Source organism: Osmia lignaria, chromosome 9 (assembly GCF_051020975.1).
Source record: "Osmia lignaria lignaria isolate PbOS001 chromosome 9, iyOsmLign1, whole genome shotgun sequence".
Lineage (NCBI taxonomy): Eukaryota > Metazoa > Arthropoda > Insecta > Hymenoptera > Megachilidae > Osmia > Osmia lignaria.
Window position 1 is genome coordinate 13,273,544 of NC_135040.1, and position 20,368 is coordinate 13,293,911.

The 20,368-nt window shown below is 41.1% G+C and overlaps 1 protein-coding gene across 4 annotated transcripts; it reads left to right on the forward strand.

Annotated features, from left to right (window-relative positions):
• Positions 1–563: 563 nt before the first annotated feature.
• Positions 564–19,317, forward strand: LanA (laminin subunit alpha). 4 transcript variants are annotated; one of them, XM_034321837.2, is made up of 22 exons: positions 2,038–2,255; positions 2,331–2,367; positions 2,601–2,632; positions 2,742–3,242; positions 5,666–5,812; positions 6,455–6,862; positions 6,936–7,149; positions 7,324–7,533; positions 7,609–7,881; positions 8,110–8,247; positions 8,316–8,588; positions 8,669–8,968; positions 9,052–9,210; positions 9,289–16,049; positions 16,119–16,656; positions 16,752–16,847; positions 16,933–17,118; positions 17,193–17,359; positions 17,453–17,695; positions 17,782–17,941; positions 18,011–18,238; positions 18,312–19,317. In XM_034321837.2, the coding sequence occupies exons 1-22, from the start codon at positions 2,235–2,237 to the stop codon at positions 18,578–18,580; spliced, it is 11,361 nt and encodes a 3,786-aa protein (XP_034177728.2). In that variant the 5' UTR covers positions 2,038–2,234; the 3' UTR covers positions 18,581–19,317. The 4 variants fall into 4 exon arrangements, 1 of the variants encoding a protein (XP_034177728.2); XR_013062724.1 differs by lacking the exons at positions 5,666–5,812; positions 6,455–6,862; positions 6,936–7,149; ... (13 more) ...; positions 18,011–18,238; positions 18,312–19,317 and adding exons at positions 564–946; positions 1,149–1,317; positions 1,399–1,621; positions 1,709–1,829 and having other exon boundaries at positions 1,903–2,255; positions 2,331–2,632; positions 2,742–2,845; XR_004581132.2 differs by lacking the exons at positions 2,742–3,242; positions 5,666–5,812; positions 6,455–6,862; ... (14 more) ...; positions 18,011–18,238; positions 18,312–19,317 and adding exons at positions 564–946; positions 1,149–1,317; positions 1,399–1,621; positions 1,709–1,829 and having other exon boundaries at positions 1,903–2,255; positions 2,331–2,701.
• The last annotated feature ends 1,051 nt before the right edge of the window (positions 19,318–20,368 follow it).

Here is a 20,368-nt window from a genome sequence, read left to right on the forward strand (position 1 = left end):
TTGTATTACAGAGCACAGTGACTACAGATGGATCTGTACTTAGTCACTGTGCATACAAATTTCAAAATTATATATTTTTAGGAACTAATGGTCGGTAAGCTGATAAAAAATTCGACCTTGCGCCATCTATACGAAAATGGTGGAAACTACTCAACAACTCAACTTATCGATCGATCCTGCGGCAGTCGATAAACCACTAGTGACTGTCAAGTAGTTTCCGCCGTCTTTGCGTAGATGGCGCAGCTATCGAATTTCGAAACCACCTTTTTGAGCCATTTAATTTTGCAATTAAACTGTATTTAAAGTTTTAATTGATAAACCAATTATAAAATGTAAAAATAAACACTCTTACCTCTTCGATGTCCAAAAATAATTATATTCTCCGCTCTTATCCTAGTGATTTTATCGAGGATGTGGTGTCAGTTCTAATCAGCTGCTTGGATGTGTGCATATATTTATGTACATACACAACCAAATCATTTTCGTGTACATATATAGATCTATTCGACATGATAGAGATTTCTTCTGGCAATGTTGCCTACTTGAAAATTTACTAAGTGCAGATAAATGTGGTATTGATGGCGCTGTTAAAGAAGGTCGACGTTTCTTTAACCGCTAGTTATGAGTTCTAATTTATTATTTATTTATGTGCATTTTCTGCAAATATGATTATGCAAGTGTTAAACATTCCCGACAATGTCTCCGACATCCGTGGGAGATTATATACGCAGATGTAAAACACACACATCCAAGTTGACGTGTATACGTCAGTAGTAATAGATGGTTGTATGAATGTGTTTCTGACACAAGTGGTGCCGAAAATTAATTGTCACGAAAAAGGTGAACAATCTGTATCAATTAATTAAACATTACAAAAATGATTTAATTATGATTTTATGATAATTCGAAACTTCTAAATTAATATTGCTTAAAATAATTTCTAAAGGTAATAATAATTTTGTTTAGATTAATGTTAATATAGAATTACTTTAATTTAGTCAGTATGTTCTTTTCTATTTCTAATAATTTATTTTTAACATTTAAATTTTATTATATGATAAATGAACGAATTACCAATATATGTTTATTAGTTAGCATAATTTATGTAATAAAAATTGCTTAATATAATGCATGATATCAAATTACAGATATCCGAAAATAATTAGAGAAAATGTCGTTCCAGTATTTAATTGATTTTTTAAGCCTTATAACAATAGGCTTCTGTTTTATATTAAAAATTCCACAAATTTTGAATGTACTTTTTGCCAAATCTGCAGATCAGATTTCAATTTTAGGCCTTTTACTAGAATTAACAAGGTAACTTTAATACTATTTTTAAATTTGTAATTTTCGAAACATGTTTATAAATAAATATAGTAAAAATTTTCTTTTTTACAGCTATACAGTGATGACTAGCTATAATTATACAAATGGTTATTCAGTATTATCTTATCTAGAGTATCCTGTTATCTTATTGCAAGAATATATTTTAATTTTTCTAGTCTTGAAATACTTAAACAAAATAAATAAATTCTCAATCCTAGTCACAATATTATACTTTTCTATAAGTATTTCTTTTGCATTGCAACTTATTCCAAAAGTTGTTCTTACCTTTTTAGCGGTGCGTTAATTAATTAATAATAATATTTATAAATTTTAAAAATATCGTTTATGAATTGACAATAATTTTTGAATATTTTTCTTATAGCCAATGTGCACACCTATTTCAGTCTCGAGCAAAGTTGTTCAATTGTTAGCGATTTACCGTGCCAAAAATGCAGATACGGTGTCGCCGATTACTTGGTTCATCTCTGCATTTACTAACTTAAGTAAGTGAACACTAAAGAGTATCGATATTCTTTTTACCTAACTTTAAATTTAAAAAAATCTTTTTATTTCCAGCGCGGGTATTTACGATATGGGTGGACTCGGCTGATACTTTACTATTAGCAAATTTTATCATATCTGTGATTTTAAGTTCCAGCATCATGTTTTCCGCTATTTATTATAGATGGAATAAAGTAAAAGTAAACTAAGAAGTTTACAGTAACTCAGCTGCTATGTAATTAGCGTAGTCAAAAATATACGCTGTTCAATTTCTCGATCTATTATAGATACTTACAAATGAGCGATGAACTATATTTCACTCGTTAAATTATACACTTATTCTCAAATGTTTCAAATCAACCAAATACTGTACATACATATATACACGTGCTCAAGGTTGAATAAAAATGTTTTTGAAAAATTGGAACGTAAGTTGTAACCTACTATAATTAATACATTTATGATATCCCTTCAATCATTTATCACTTTCCTTCCTATACTAGATATCTCCAGGAGGCTGTGGAAAAGAAACCCTTAACCGTACGGATCTTTTACTTAAAACCTATGTATACATGTAGTACATATAAAATATAAAATGACGGATGTAAGAAGAGCAAAAGTTCTATTTACCAAAAATTCCTCTTATTCGAATTGTATTAGGTTTCCCTACGAATTCGAGTAATGGAACAAAGCCGCTTCTCTATGAAAATGATCTATAGCTAACACTTTGTAATTATTAGCCCCCATAATCTACAGTAAATCTCTCTGCTTAGATCGGTGGTCGAGGTGGACGCGTTCGAGGATCGTAAGTAGACAATAGTCTGCTCTGTCGCGAAGAATGTACTGTGCACGTGTGTGTAGGGGTACGGAATGGCATGGCATATGGTTTCAAAGTGTGTGGACCATCCTTCCAGAGACTCGCCACCCCCACTGCCCCTCTACCACAGTCGCTGCCGGTCCTCGGTGACCTCCGGCCTGTCAGTCTACACCGAGAAGCCGTTCAGGCACCATCACAGCATCTTCGCGTCTCTCTCTTGCCGCATTCTCCCGCGGAGAGAAAGACTGCGAGAGAGGGACAGAAAAAGGGAATATCCCAGCCGCGCGTACTTTATTTTGTGAGGACACGCTGCCATAAAGGAAAGCAAGAAGAAGAGCAAGGAGGTGCCGACAGTGGCAGACAGGATCTGTCCACTGTCAGGATGGCGAGGTGGTTGCTGATCGTCTCGTTGGCCAGCGTGCTGGTCCATCAGACGAGAAACGAGATCCTGACGCCACCGTACTTCAATCTGGCCGAGGGCAAGGAAATCATCGCGTCGGCCACGTGTGGCGTCGACACCCCCGGTCCAGAACTCTACTGCAAGCTCGTCGGCGCGAGTGCCGACCAACATGAGGATATTAATCTGATACAGGGTCAGGTCGGTATACCTACACGGCTGTACGAAAGTATTCGAACGATACATTAAACACAGTTAAATTAGGTATTAATTACTTCTTCTTCGGATAGATGGTTTACTAGATCCATTATATCGGAACCGCTGCGGCCCCGCAATCAGTGGAAGGGTTAATATAGCATAGAAAGCATTCTATACTGAATCACGAAAATATATAAAAGTTTAGTTAGTTCTAAGCTAGAAATATGTGTCTATTTTAGCTGTAAATGTCGCTCGAATATTTTTACGTACCAGTGTGCGTTTCCTTTGGTAAATCGGAGAAACTTTCAGTGATGCTTTCGGAATTTTGATGGATTTTCTTCTTTGTACCGCTTCGGCCCCGATAGCATTGATGCTGTGAATACCATCCTCTGTTCGTGAATGAAAGACCTACTCGCATTGTATACAAGTTTCTGGTGCTTTTTCCCGATTCGAAAACCATTCTAACACTACTTTGAAAGAGCAGATGTTGTCACGTACGATCACGATCCGTCCGTTTTGCGAATATATGCAATTATATTAATTTAATGAATACCGTAGTTTAACACATTTATACACCTATCATTATCTTTCTTGTTTGCAAATCAAGATAATATGTAATGGGTTGACGACACTTGTTGATACACGGTGTGATCATCTGCAATATACTTGTATCAATATTTATTCTTGAAAGAGTTAAAGTATTTAAATTTTTTACATCGATTCACTGGTTCTTCGTCGAGAAAGTTGTTGAATATTTATCTCTGAACGCGGTCACTAGCTCCAAACAGTTGATGCCACAGTCTCGAAACGAATTTTTATCTATATTTGGTCCTTTGAGTCCAAGAGTTTATCAATCTTCGGACAGCCAATCGCTTGCTTAACTACTTCCTTTCCGCTTTTTACAGTAGTTTTATAGGAAAAGTGTATCATTCATTTCTAAACTTTACAGATTTGTTCATGTAGGTGAAAGTTTCATTAAAAATATTTCTTTTGAAACGCTGCTTTTAATAACTTAGTACGCGCGTACTCCCTCTCTTAGAGATGCGATAAGGAAAGATCGTACTAATTGTGTATACGTTCAGGCGTGAATGAAATCATTCGTAAATGTATGTCTTTCATTAATGATCAGTACGTGCCATCTGTTTAACTTTTACACGTTTATGTACTTTAATTACTGTATCGATACTTCAAACGAAGTTATTTTTATTTGATACTTTGATTGCGAACACAAGAGCAGATCTGCTTTGGTGGTAACGTTAGATGAGACATCTTAAAGTAATCCGAGAGGATAATCGCAACTTCTCTTCTTCGAAAATTACCCCTGGACACTGACGCGAGAGACATTGGACGATAAAAAGAACAAAGAATTTCAACAGGTCATTCTTTGAGAATCTTTTGTTAACGATCAGAAAAATTCTATTTAACATCCCTTAGATGTTCTTAATTCTTCGTTAGAGAAAAAAACATTAAATTTGCGAAGTAGTCGGTTTCAATCGGTTTATCACCATCGCTACTGATTGCCCGCATTTCTCGGTATCGTATCGCTGAATTCATTATACAAACAGGAAATAATAAATTAGATGACCGATTTCATGGTAATAGGAACACTTGAAACGATTATCTTAATATTATATTAATTGTGATCTATTAATTAATGAAAGTTAAATATGAATTGTTTCGCAAATATTATTTTTAAACGTAACGTTCTAGTTGCGATAGGAATGAAATTCTTGCGAAAATAATAGAAGATAACAGTGTAATTAATATTATTGGAGACGATTCATGAATCGACGATATCCTGAATGGTCAATGGCTGTACAGTGTTACGTGTATCTCTTTACGCGGGCGAAAGAAAATGCCATGTAGGCTAGAATTGAGAGGGCCGATAAGAAGCTTACGATAAGGGTGACCCCTCGATAACACTTGACCATCTTGTCTTTTCGAATTCCATACTGACTGACACCAATGTCCCATAAAGGCTCTTTGAAAAATACCCCTAATTCATTCGTGTGATTTTCATCAAGATTTCTCGTCAAAAGTTTTCAATGAACAATTTAATTAAAATAACAAGAAATCATCCAATGCTATTCAGACGAAGTAAATTACGAAGTAAAGTCTTTTTGTTTCCATGGATCAGGGCGTTGAACTCTAACGATCAATTAGATAATACAGTGACAGAAATATTCAATATTTACAGAATTTTTATACGATTAGTATCTTGAAATGCGAACGATGTTGTAACTACTGTTCACGTTTCAGTCAGTTCACGTATTGCTCGTGTTTCAAGAAAACTCTAAATATAGAGACACCGGATTAATAGCGAGTAGTTGCCTCGACTATCCAAATCTTTATGTTCTTGCAAAAATTTTAGCGTACTGATCTTTCGGATTTGGAAAATTAAAAATGTCATTGATGCTTGCACACAGGTATGCGATTACTGCGACTCGGATAACCCGGAAAAGAGGCATCCACCGGAGTATGCGGTCGATGGAATGGAAACCTGGTGGCAATCGCCACCGCTCTCCAGAGGAATGAAGTATAACGAAGTGAATTTGACGATTAATCTTGGACAAGTAAGTTTCACGATGTTGCAGACCACGGCATCATCGAGTATTTTGGTCAAAGAATTGACAGTAGCAGGAAACAATGAGCCTGTGAACTAAGTATTTTATCTGTAACAAATTGCTTTATCACGTAGTAGGCGTTTTCCTGCAAAGCGGGAAAGAATTATCTTCTCGTTACTTCCGGAGGACAATAGAAAACATGATTTTTAGGGAACAGGGTGAACGGTATAATTTTCTCTCGATAGAATTAAAAAATTATGCAACAATAAGTGACGTTGAAGCAAAAGAAGATTCAAATGATCCATGTTAATAATTCTATTAGTAAGCTTCCGGATGGTAAAGCGTTAACAGACACGAAACCGTGGGTATTCTCGTTGCAACTTCGGGGTTATTGTCTTTTCGCTAAACAGTTTCTGAGAAGGATTCATTTACGCTACGAGCTCTCTCTCTCACTCTTTCTCTGCTGCATTCTGAACCACGTGTTCGAGAATTTCGGTGGAAGGAACGATCGTAATGTACTGAAACTCCATACCAAACACATGTGTCCCTCGATTCTTGGTTTTTGCCTTCTACCCTCTGGACCGAGGAACAACTTACATCTACTCTCTTCGAAACGAGAACAGTACTAAATAAATCAAATTATTCCCACAGGAATTTCACGTGGCGTACGTGTACGTAAAGATGGCAAATTCCCCGAGACCTGGACTCTGGGTGCTCGAGAAATCCAAGGATTATGGGAAGACCTGGTCACCCTGGCAATATTTCTCCGATACTGCCAACGATTGTTTAACTTACTTCGGTGTAGATAGTTATAAACCGATCACCAGAGACGACAGCGTGATCTGTACTACAGAGTACTCTCAAATAGTGCCGTTGGAAGGTGGCGAAATACCGATCTCAATCTTGAATAATCGTCCCTCAGCCAAACACTATTTCAATTCAACGCTATTGCAAGAATGGACCAGAGCTACGAACGTTCGTTTCCGTTTCCTGAGGACGAAAAACTTGCTTGGACATCTGATGTCCTTGGTGCGAGAGGATCCCACCGTGACTAGAAGAGTAAGCGACCCTAACATGGATCATATTTAACTTTTGTGCGAGTAATTGAGTAAAATAAAAAACCGTCTTTCAGTATTTCTATTCTATCAAAGACATCAGTATTGGTGGAAGGTGCATGTGCAACGGCCATGCGGATACCTGCGACATATTGGACCCAAAGATGCCGAAAAAACTCGTTTGCAGATGCCAGCACAACACCTGTGGCCCTCAGTGTGCTACCTGCTGCAAAGGGTTCGAACAGAAGAAGTGGCGGCAATCCACAGCGTTCAAAAAGTTCACGTGTGAACGTAAGAGCATGCTAAAGCCCCTTGCGTACCTTTACAAGCGTAGTATACACGCGTGCAAGAACGGTTGCCATCTGTTAAGGGGCAGTTTCCCCTTAACCAAGAGCAACCATCCTTGCACGCGAGTGTACAATAGAATTTGACTACGATATTACTTTTTTTAATTATCCTGTTCAGCTTGCAACTGTTTTGGTCACTCGGACGAGTGCGAGTACGATACGGAAGTGGACGAGAAACATTTGTCTCTGGATATTCATGGGAACTACGAGGGTGGTGGTGTATGTCAGAATTGCCGGGACAACACGGAAGGAATTAACTGCAATCGATGCAAACCCAAGTTCTACAGACCTCAAGACAAATCACTTAACGCGACTGATGTTTGTCAACGTATGTTATTCTTCTATCGACAACTAGTAAAATTGTCGAAACTTTATTAAGTAGACTTTATTCGTATCTTTACAGCATGTCAGTGCGATGTATTCTACTCGACCGGAAACTGCGCGGATGCTACCGGTAAATGCGAGTGTCGTAAGGAGTACACTGCGCCGGATTGCGACAGTTGCAGCTTTGGATATTACGGTTATCCAAACTGTGTACCTTGTCAGTGTCACTTGAACGGAACCGATGGAAATTATTGCGAGGCAATCGATGGTTCTTGCCCTTGCAAACCGAATTACGCCGGTCATTATTGTAATCTCTGCGCGGAAGGCTACTATAACTTCCCCGAGTGTTTACGTGAGTGATACTTTTACCAATATGTACAAAACTTTTCGTTGTCGGCGTCAATGAGACTGTCAGAATGAATAATAATTGTTAAGTTAAGATAAGAGAAACTTTGTGATTCGTTCTTGAAGGTGAATGTAAATCGAAAGCGTGTCAGGAAGATTATTTTCGTAATGTACTGAACTTTGCTTCCTCGGATAATGTACTTATTGACGTAACAATGAATAATGTAATTGACAGCTTGCGAATGTAATCTGCCGAGTTCTCTGGACGAGGTCTGTGACGTGGTTTCCGGCAACTGTACGTGCAAGAACAACTTTGGCGGACGAACTTGTGATATTTGCGAGCATGGTTACTACAATTATCCTTTTTGTACATGTAAGTGCTCTACAATGGCATTACTTGTACTTGCCAAAAGACAAAATTTATTAACGTTAATTTTTCAGATTGCAACTGCGATACACGCGGAACAGTGCCTGGCATTTGCAACAAATCGAATGGTGCCTGTCTCTGTAAAGAAGGATATGGTGGTGCCAGATGCGACCAGTGCATCAGTGGATATTACGGGTATCCAAATTGCAGACCATGTAATTGCAGCACGATTGGATCATCCTCTATTAGCTGCGATGCCACAGGAAAATGTACTTGTCTCACCAACTTTGCTGGAAGGACTTGTAATCAATGTAGTCCTGGCTATTACATGTATCCAGAGTGTATAGGTATATAAGTTTGTTTTTCATGTACTACAATATTATTAGGATGAAGGTTCATTAATGGTATTCGTGTGTGAACATTGCAGCCTGTAATTGCGACAGCCATGGCTCTATCGGCGCCTCCTGTGACGCAGAGGGTAAGTGCCAGTGCCGGGAAAATTTCGATGGAGCCAGGTGTAACCAGTGTAAAGAGGGTTTCTACAACTTTCCAACTTGCGAGGGATGCAACTGTGACCCAGCTGGAGTCCTTGAAACCTTCCAAGGGTGTGGTTCTTTGCCTGCTGGCGAGCTCTGTCAGTGCAAGGACCGCGTGGAAGGAAGGATATGCAACCAGTGTAAGCCATTGTTCTGGAATTTGCAGCCTTATAATCCTCAAGGTTGCGAAGGTAAGCTCGACATCTGAATTCCAAGGGCACAATAGTTTTATTCGTGTATTCATAATTGTGCGGTTTTTCTATTTTCTTTCAAGACTGTCAGTGTAACATCCCTGGCGTTATTGGAAATATCGGAGAGTGTGACACGAAAAACGGTCAGTGCATCTGTAAACCAGGAGTGATGGGCAGAAGTTGCGACCAGTGTATAGATGGAACGTACAATCTAGAAGAAAGAAATTTCTTCGGCTGTACAGGTAGGTAATTTATTTATACGAGGTACCATTAATCGGCTATTTAACGTGCAATAATCTAATACTTATTATAACGGATAGATTGCGCTTGTGACATTGGTGGCGCAGTAAACTCGGTGTGCGACAAGCAAACAGGCCAATGTCAGTGTCAACCACGTGTCACGGGTCTCACCTGTAAGGAACCCTTGAAGGCACACTATTTCCCTACCCTCCATCAATTTCAGTACGAGGCAGAAGACGGCAGAACACCCAGCAACAGTCCAGTTCGTTATGGTTTCACCGAGGAACACTTCCCTGGATACAGTTGGAAGGGATACGCGGTGTTTTCTGCTCTTCAGGACGAGATTATTCTTGACGTTTACATCCAGAAGTCATCCTTGTACCGAATGGTCTTGAAGTACGTGAACCCTAACAATGAACCAATTCTTGGTACGATTACCATTACTCCTGAAAATCCATCGGAAGTGGAGCAACAATTCAAAGTGAATTTCAAGCCAACCGTTAAACCATCGTTCGTAACCGTGGCGGGACCACAAGGTAATCTTCCTTCCCCCATGGTGATGAACCCCGGTCACTGGTCTATCAGCATCGCTACCAAAAAGAGCCTTTTCCTCGACTACTTCGTGCTACTTCCATCTGAGTATTACGAGGCGACTATTTTAACTCAGGATGTAAATATTCCATGCGAGGTCGGTTCGAAGGGGCTCTGTCGTCATTACGGATATCCTAATTTGACGATGTTCGACTCTGTTCACGGAGCCGGTGGATTCTTGAATGAAAACAACGTCAGGATCCCTCTGACCGAATATTTCACTGAGAGAGATATCCTGCGCGAGGTTAACAGAGACGAGCTTCCCTTGATCAACGATAGACAAGAAGAAATACACTTTGACCTAAGAATCTCAAAGCCAGTTCCACACGTGTTGCTGGTGCTCTACGTCACGCCGAAAGATGAGAACTCCACGTCCACGTTACTTATAGAAGCCAACACCGTTGGAAAAGGAAAGGCCACCCTCTATCCTTGCAAGTACACCAGTATTTGCCGACAGGTTGTGACCGATAATTATGGTAGAGTGGCCGCGATGAACTTCCCCTCGAACTACATCAGCTTGATTCTAACAGGAGAGCCTAGTTCGAACGTCGCCATCGATTCCGTCGTTGCCATTCCTTATAACGAATGGTCCCTGGATTACGTGAAACCAAAATCCATATGCGTTCGTAAGGATGGCAAGTGCGTGAAAGGTCAGTTCCCCGGTGCTGCGGAAGCCAAGAAGATCGAATTCGAAAGCAGCAGCACGATTCCAGAGTCTGAAAACAGACCCTACGGTATTTACGACAACGCCAGTAAGCTCATCTACTTGGACGACAAGAACACCACGGTCGATATCCACGCAAAAGTTGTGCAACCTGGTGACTACACCTTTATCGTGCAGTACTATCAACCAGATTACCCGGAATACGAACTCGACGTCTTGTTGCAGAACGGCAAGTTTTACGAGGCTAAGATGTCCGTTCCTCATTGTCCCAGTAATAGTGGCTGTCGAAGCGTCGTGAAACAGGTGGATGGTAACATCAGGTTCCAGCTGATCGAGAACTTTATGATCACCTTCAAGGAAAGCACCGGTAAAGGTATCTGGCTGGACTATATTCTGGTCGTTCCAACCGAGCAGTACAACGAGAAGATTCTCAAGAAGATCCAGTTCGATCAGACGAAAGAGTTTATCAAGAAGTGTGGCTACAATCACTTCCACATCAACATTACCGAGGAAGGTTTCTGTCGCGACTCGATTTTCTCTATCACTGCCAGCTACAACAATCGCGCTTTGCCTTGTAACTGCGACATCGACGGTACGATAAGCTTCGAGTGTGAGAAGTTTGGTGGACAGTGTCCCTGCAAGCCCAACATCATCGGAAGGCGATGCGGAATCTGCAAAACAGGATTCTACGGTTTCCCGAATTGCAAACCATGCAACTGTCCAAGTATAGCTCTCTGCGAACCAGAGACTGGCGCTTGTATTTGTCCCTCCAGGGTCACAGGTGAACGGTGCAATCAATGCGAAGCTGGGACCTACGGGTTCCATCCGATCATTGGTTGCGAGGAGTGCAACTGCTCTCCTTTAGGTGTGATCGGCGGTGATCTACAATGCGATCTTTTCAATGGTAGCTGCAAATGCAAAGAGAACGTAGTTGGAAGGCAGTGCGACAAGTGCGAGGCTGGCTACTCGCAGTTCCCTCACTGTGAGAGGTGCGACTGCGACACCAGGGGAACCACCAGTGAGATATGCGACCAGTACACAGCCGAGTGCTTCTGTAAGGCGAACGTTCAGGGCTCAGCCTGCGACGTGTGCAAGGAAGGTACGTTCAACATCCAAGAGAGCAACGAAGAAGGTTGCACCAAGTGTTTCTGTTTCGGGAAGACCACCAGATGCGTGTCAGCGAATCTCTACAGGACCCACGTTTCCGATATGACTGGATGGGAATTGGTCGTGTCGAGCGAAAAGGGTGGAAATCTGACGTACTTAATGACGATACCTCAAGAGTATAACGAGACCAGCATCGTCGTTGGACTCACTACCAACGATACTTTCGGGCAGATCATCTACTTCTCAGCTTCGGATACGTACCTGGGAAAGAAATTGACCTCCTACGGTGGATCCTTGAGGTATACAGTCTTTTACAGTACTGGACCGTTTGGTAACGCGGTCAGCGCAGCCGACGTGATCCTCCAGGGTGCCAACACGACTCTGTTTTATTACGCCGATGAACAGCCACCGTCGTTCCTCAACTTTGAGACGTCCGTGGAATTGATCGAGGTAAACTTTCTCACCCAAAATCGCCTCAGCGCTACCAGAGAACAACTGATGATGGTTCTTGAAGATCTTCGTGGAATATACATTCGAGCGACGTACTGGAACCCCAGCATCTCCGCGACCTTGTCACATGCGAGTCTGGAGGTAACCACGGAATACTATTCGTCCCAGTATAACGTTCCAGCCAGCAGCGTGGAACAGTGCCAGTGTCCACCGAATTATCAGGGACTTTCCTGCGAGGAATGCGCGCCAGGATATTACAGGGTACAGTCTGGATCTCACGGAGGGTACTGTGTTCGTTGCGAGTGCAACGGGCACGCGGACACTTGCGACGTCGAGACTGGCATATGCTTGGAATGCAAAGATGGTACCACCGGGGACCATTGCGAATTCTGCGAAGAAGGCTACTACGGAAACGCAACTGGAGGAACGCCGACCGACTGTCTGATCTGCGCTTGTCCCTTACCAATACCCAGCAACAACTTTGCGACCGGATGCGAGGTGAACGAAGAAGGCAGTAAGATTAGTTGCGACTGTGTCACTGGCTATTACGGTGCCCGTTGTCAGGTCTGCGCTTCTGGTTACTACGGGAATCCTGAGGTCTCCGGGGACTACTGCAAACCTTGCCAGTGTTCCGGTAACATCGACACCAATCAAGTTGGTTCTTGCGACTCTATAACCGGACAGTGCCTGCAGTGTTTGAACAACTCTTACGGGGAGGCATGCAGCCTCTGTAAACCGGGCTACTTTGGCGACGCGATCGAGAGGAAAGATTGCCGTAGCTGTGCCTGTGAAAGATGCGGAATGAAGGAATGCGACAGTCACTCGGGCCAGTGCTTCTGTCACGAGAACGTAGTCGGAGAAACGTGCGACCGCTGCGCGGACGATCACTATGGTTACGACACCTGCGAGGGGTGCAAAGCTTGCGAATGCGGTACAGCTTCGGAGAGAAGTCAGTGCGACGAGGTGACGGGTCAATGTAAATGCAAGCCCGGGGTCACGGGACGCAGATGCGACCAGTGTATCCCAGGATATTGGAACTACGGTCCCGAAGGATGCGCCTCTTGCGGCTGTAACACAGGATACTCTGTCGGAGTGTCCTGCAACACTACCACCGGTCAGTGCAGCTGTTTACCAGGTGTTATCGGAGAGAAATGCGACCACTGTCCGTACAGGAACGTTCTGATCCCGGGACAGGGTTGTTTCGCTTGTGATTCTTGCACCGGCGACTTGTTGGACGTCACTGACGAACTATCCGAGTTGTTGGACCCCGTCTTCAGGGAGTACAGCACGGTCGCCGAAAGCTACTTCACTAATCAACGCTTGAAATTCATCAACGACACGGTGAACGAGTTGTATCCCGAGGTGAAGCTCCTCGACCCTAGCAGAGTGAACTTCCTCCCTCTCCAACAGGAGGTGAAGAGATTGGAGCTAGAGGTGTCGAACCAGAAACGAGGGATCGATTATACAGCCGAGGACAGCGAGAAATGGAAAGAGGCTGCAGAGAATACTTTGAAAGATATGAATTTCCTTGAGGACGATGTGATCGGAGAAATAGACTTTGTTAAATCCACCGTCGCCGAGGTTGAATCGTTAGCCCTGAACATCGAGCTGGGAACAGGCGCAAAGTTGGAGAGCTCGTTGAAAGAAGCCACGGATATTCTGAGGAAGATCCAAGAAGTATCCTTCGTCGGTTTTCGGGATCGGGCTACGGATCAGGCGGACCAAGCAAACATCCTTGTTTCAGAGATGCTCGACTACAACGTACCAGTCAGCAATCTGTCTGCTTTGGCGGACAATTTGAGTAACAAGATCAAAAACGTGACTGGCAAGATGGACGATCTTCTCGAGATCACTTGGAAGGCACAAGAGCTAGCTAGCAAGGTGGACAGGTTGAATAAGGAGAACAGAATCGCAGCCGAGACGGGCAACTTCGACATCGTTAAGAACGCAACGTCAGAGGCGAATGATGACCTGATAGCTGGGGAAGGGCTGAACAGGAACGCCAGTCGGTATCTCGAAGAAGCGAACCGCAACGTAGAGATATTAAAAACAAACGCCATAGACGATTCCACTGAAATATTAAAAAGAACCATCATGGAAAACGATCAGCAGTTGGTCGATCTAATTGTTCCAGTTCAGAATGCTCACGATCACGCCGAACGATTGTACAATCGTTCCTTGGACCTGGACAGCTCGTTGACGGACACCAGGAACACCGACGCCGTGAAAGCGGTTTCCGCTTACAAAAACATCGAGACTGCGATCCAGGCTGCTCGCGAAGCAGCAGATGATGCCATGGACGCGGCTGAAAATGCTACCTCTTTGTCGGATGGTATCGGGCAAAGAGTGTTGAACTCGCAAAACGGATCCTTCTATCTATTGGAATCGGCTAGGAACATGTTGGGTAAAACGCAAGGTACGCCTGAGAATCAGTTGAGCGATGCTCAAGCGGATGCTTCTTATATTACTATCCAGAACAGGCGCAACAGGGAACTGTTGGACAACATCGACAAAGCTCTTTCTAATATTCCCTCACCTTCGTCGACGGTGGCCCAGGATGCTATGAATCAGGTGGTAGACGTCGAGCAGAAGATCAAACAGTCGGTGAACAACATGTACGGTATCGTGGATCAGATACCAGAAGATCTGAAGAACGCTAAACAACTGTCGAAGAACATATCCGAGTCGTCCCGTGATATATCTCAGGCGAAGAAACAGCTCGACATGATCGACAAATACTTCCCAAACATGACAGAACTATTGAACAGTTTAAACACCAATCAGAAGTCCATAGACACGACTGGGAACGATCTGCAGGGCAAGATCGAGGCGTTGAAGAATAAGATCGCTAACGCCAGGGAATTGGCTGATCGTTTCAAGGTTGGTCTGACTTTCTACAGAAACACTACTCTCGAACTGAAGAATCCTGAGAATCTACCTCTGCTGGCTACGTCTACGAAAGTATCCCTCTACTTTAGAACGAACAAGACGAATGGTTTCTTGCTGTACCTTGGTAACGAGGAGAACGGTAAGTTACCTCGATCAAAGACACGCGATTTCATGGCTCTTCTGATCGAAAGTGGGTATCCAGTGCTGATAATCGACCTCGGATCCGGACCTGAAAAGATAATCAATAATAAACTCGTGTCCGACAATGTTTGGCGACAGATAATCGTCGATCGTACGGGTAAAAATGTTAAGCTGATCGTTCGCGAGGACATCGGCGAGGGCAAGGATCGGTTGTACGAGAAGGCACACGTGTTACCTGGCTCGTATTACATATTCAACGTCGATCCAGAACACTCGAAGCTGTTCGTTGGTGGATATCCTTCGTCCTTCAACATGCAGGACGCTGTCACAGCATCTTCGTTCGAGGGTGAAATGGAGGATCTGGTGATAGGAGAGGATACACCTGTCTCCTTCTGGAACTTTATAGACGGAGAGAATAATCAGAAGGCAGCCATCGAGAGAGACAAGCTGATCAACTTCCAGCCAAGCACTGGCTATAGATTCGACAAGCATGGATTCGCCATTCTAAGCAAGAGGAGCTTCCAGATATCACCGGACAGCAAAAAGTTCAGCATCAAATTGAACTTTAAGACGTTTGCACCAGATGGGTTGATCTACTTGATGGGCAAAGGCAGGCAGTTCCTTTCCTTAGAGATGAGGGACGGCCACGTGCTCTATCAGTATGACCTCGGGGATGGAGAGATCAGTCTGAGATCCACAAACGTGTACAACGATGGAAGCTGGCACAACTTGGAGGCTCTCAGATTTGAAAAGAAGGGAGTGCTCAAGGTAGACGGTGTACACGTGGTAAATGACAGAGCCACAGGAAACAGTAAGACTCTGGTGTCCTCTGATACCATCTACTTCGGTGGATACCCACCGAATGCTAAACATCCATATCAGCCTGTGACCCACGAAGGATTCGAAGGTTGCATCGACGACGTGGTCATCATGGACACTATAGTTGATCTGACCCGCAACATTCAAGCGTTTGGAGTCGCTCCCGGCTGTCCAGTCAGGGTAATGTTACAATTTCCTATACAGGATTATCCTTGTTACGTTTATGAAGATAAAAATCTCTGTTTACAGTTTGCCAGTATGGTGTTCTTCGAGGAGAATACACCTGGTTACGTAAGGTGGCACAACATCTCTGTACCAAACGCTCTTCAGGTGAACTTGAAGTTTAAGACCTTGGCAAATGATGGTTTAATCTTCTACGTAACTGACCACGAGAAAGGTGTGGTTAGCTATCTGTCGCTAATAGACGGTGTCCTAGCGTTCAACAGCCAGGGATTAGAGTTGAAAACAGGTATCAACGGTATGAAGTTCAACGATAACGAGTGGCACGTGATTACGGCCACGCATTCGGGAGATTCGTTGAAACTGGACATTGATGACACGAAGAATTACACCACCATCGAGGCACCGCCCACCTTACTGATACCCTCTGGCAGCTTGTACATCGGTGGCTTACCTGCTGCTTTTGGCATTCCTCCAACAGGAGCGATGACACCCTTCGTTGGGTGCATCGGTGATGCGACGCTCAATGGTGTGATTATCAATTTCGCAAACACAACAGAGAGACCCCATGCCTTCTTAGGAAAGTGCAAGGGTGGTGATCCATCCTGTAAGTGATCGATGCTTCGACTACGCTTGATAGCCTATGAATTATAAAAAGAAATTGAAAAACAGTTTAAGATTAAATTGATTGATTTTGTTTAGCTTTGCCACCTGTAGTTGAACCAGAACCTGATGGCGTACCTCCTCCGCTCCCCACGGAAAGTCCAGACGATAATGTTGAAGTGTCCACCCAGATTAGTAAGCGTAACTTGGCGATAATGATACGACTATCATTTATAAACAGAATGGAATAATCTAATCTTTGACCTATCAATTTCATTAGATATTATCGATATTGATTTGAGCAAAGAGCCAGACGAAGATGAACCTATTTTAGAGGGACGCGGTAATCATGATGAATTAACAACGACCATGAAACCTACCACCCCGGCACCGATACACGTTGATCAGTGTCGTCTTCCTTATTACCCAGCTATAGATCCTGACTTGGAAAATACTTGGCGATTCGGTACGGTTTCCTAACAATCATTTTGTACAATGGAAAATTGAAATTTGAATGCAAGAATGAAATCGTATTTTCAGGAATTGCGAGGAACAGCTTGTTGGAATATAGATCTCTAAATGGAAGGTACAGGAATGACTATGACTTCCAAATTGACGTGAAAACCATGGCCGAAGAGGGAATAATATTCTATACTTCAGATCATGCTAACGAGAATTTGATCGCTTTGTACATTAGCGACGGAAGGGTAAAATGTTTAATTTTCTTATGAAAAGTTTACAATTGTCACAATGTACCAACATTGTATTTTAACCGTGTCTCCTGTTACATCATTTTTAAGCTTCACTATACATTTGACTGTGGAAGTGGACCAGCTTTGCTGATCAGTGACAAGAAGATAAACGACAACGAATGGCACATTGTAATATTCAAAAGACAAGGTAACTACGGAGAGCTTATAGTTGATGAGAACAACGCTGTCACTGGATATTCTCAAGGAACAACGAACATTATGAATGTTAACCCACCGTTCTATGTGGGAGGAGTAATCCCGGATATATCCAGCAAAGTGCAAAGCATGATTGTAAATACAAATGATCTTTATATATTTTTATTAAGATAAAAGATCGTACGGATTCTGAATGAAAATGGTTATTACCTTGATTTCAGGGTTTGGACAAATCTTTCAATGGATGTCTTGGAAACTTTATGGTGAATGGACAACCAGTTGGTGAACCCATTAACGAAGTGGGTGTAATTCCATGTTCGAAACGAGTTGAGCCAGGATTGTTCTTCTACCCTGGCAATGGTACCAATCTGTTCAAAGCAGGTAAGTCGTCTCTGTTCATTTCTTCTCAAAATTAAATTATACACCACTAATTGTATGATAAAATTTCAGTGGACAGATTCACAGTTGGTAGAACAGTGGACATCCAAATGGATATTAAGCCACGTTCGGCTTCTGGTCATTTGTTATCTGTCCATGGAAAACGGGATTATGTGGTTTTAGAAATGATAAATGGGACGGTTAAATTTCTTGTAAAAACAGCTAAAGGTTCGATAGAAACTTCCTTCGAACCAACAAACCCGAATTCTTTGTGCGATGGCAACTGGCATAATATTCGAGGTAATGTAACGATGAACATTTGGTAGAAAACGTGAATTTTTTTTTTTTATTATTGTTGTATCTTTTTATATAGCTGTGAAACAGAAGAATGCCGTGCTATTATCGGTGGACCATAAAGCAGCTCCAGCAGGAATCGGTGGTAAAAATTATGCAGGAGTTATGTCCAAACATCCGATTTACATCGGTGGTCATCCGATGCTTGGAAGAAAATTACGAGGAAGTACCTCGCAGGCACAATATGTTGGATGTATCACCAATGTTCATATCAACATGAGACCTGTCACTTTGGGTCCTGAACGTGCTTATGGACAAGTTATCGCTGGTGTATGCCCAACGATATAAAAATCTCTGAGAACATGACTTAAAAGTGCACTTAAAATGAATGAACATCGTTGTTCCGTCTTTTCTTTAGACAATGATCTTGACGAGTATATTTTGATAAAGAAATTTGTGTTCATAAACGCTCATGGAGTTTTCTGCGATTCCTGAGACTTAACATTCTTTCTTTCTTTCTTTCTTCTTTTTAATAAAAATACATATTTTAGTATTTTAAGCGTCTAAAGTAATCCGTTGGTCAAAAATTATAATTGTAAAGTATCGAGTGCCATATCTCAGGGCCTACCAAATGATGTATTAAGATTTCAAGAATAATCCTGCACATTCCTAGCGTGCCTTAATACAAATTTTTTAAAAAACAATATAAGGACACACAAATTTTCAAAAAACGTACACCTTGTTTTGAAAACACGCAATAAGACTGAACGTCGTTACTTTTCATCCACCTTTCAAGGTGAGAAAGATAGTATCTCCACTACATTTATCAATGATTATTTAAATTCTTGGGTAAGCTATATGTTATTACGTTTCGTATTAGGTGAATTCCAAGATGTTGAACTAAAAATAAAATAAAATATTATTAAGAATTTTTTGAGAAGGTATTGTAATATACAACCAAAGAACATATTATGCTATAATAAATGTTATAAGTTATGTAATATTGCTGAGACATTTTTTTTTTTTGTATACAAACATTTAGAAAAATTAAAACAAAAATGAATAAAGTAATATAATTAATAATATTCACAGAATGAATTCTTTTTATGTTCAAGTTATACTAATTTTATTATAAGTAGATAAAAATTATGCAGTGTTTTCACGTGCAAATAAAATAAAATAAACTATAAATGATTTATGATACATAAAATCAGATTTATTGTATTCATAACAACTATCAACTTGTATACAAAATTATTTGTTATCTCTGAGTACACGTATTAATCTTGAGTTAAAAGTACAATGTTCAACATTTAATACATTGAGTACTGAGAACATATACTATAATATTAATATGTGATAAGAATGTTTCGATGTTATACAAATTTTTTCATTTAGCATATCAATCGAGATTTAATTTAAAGACAGTGTAAAAAAAATTTCAATTCAAAATAAAATGAGAACTTTTATTGTAAGAATTATTCAATAGCATACTAATTGCTTAGTACTCAATGTATTAACATTGAATGTTTATTTTTTAAATTACTGAAAAATGTGTCATATGAATCCGTGTAAAAAGAAAAAATAATAGTTATAGAGGCGAGTAAATCAATAGTAACTCATGATTAATATGTTAAAGGTCTAAAGAAAAAATGTAACATTTCTTCATGCACCAGTGTAATGAAATAAAAAGCTTAAATGTAAAATATTATGAAACATTTTACACGTAACGATACATAGGGTGTTTTAAGAAGCTAACATATTTCGTATTTGTGCAAAGACAAAAATTAGTACCTTATTGTATGCTTGTTTAAAGACACTTCACAGGTCAAATACTTTTCATACGCTAATCATTGGTACTTTTCTTAAGTCAAACATCTCAAAAAGTCAGTTTCGGAAAGGATACTGAAGAAATTTTACGTCATTTAATTTAGTCATACGCATCATAAATTACTACCTGGACAGAATTAGAACCGTTATTTTTAAATTATTCATTTGAAGGTGAAATATGCACGTAGCATTCTTATAAATCTTGTAAATTATAAATATTTACAGCTGTGCTTGCTTAGAAGATTTAATTTGTGTAAATGATCGTTGCATAGCATGATTATTTCATTGGATGCATTTTTAAAAGTT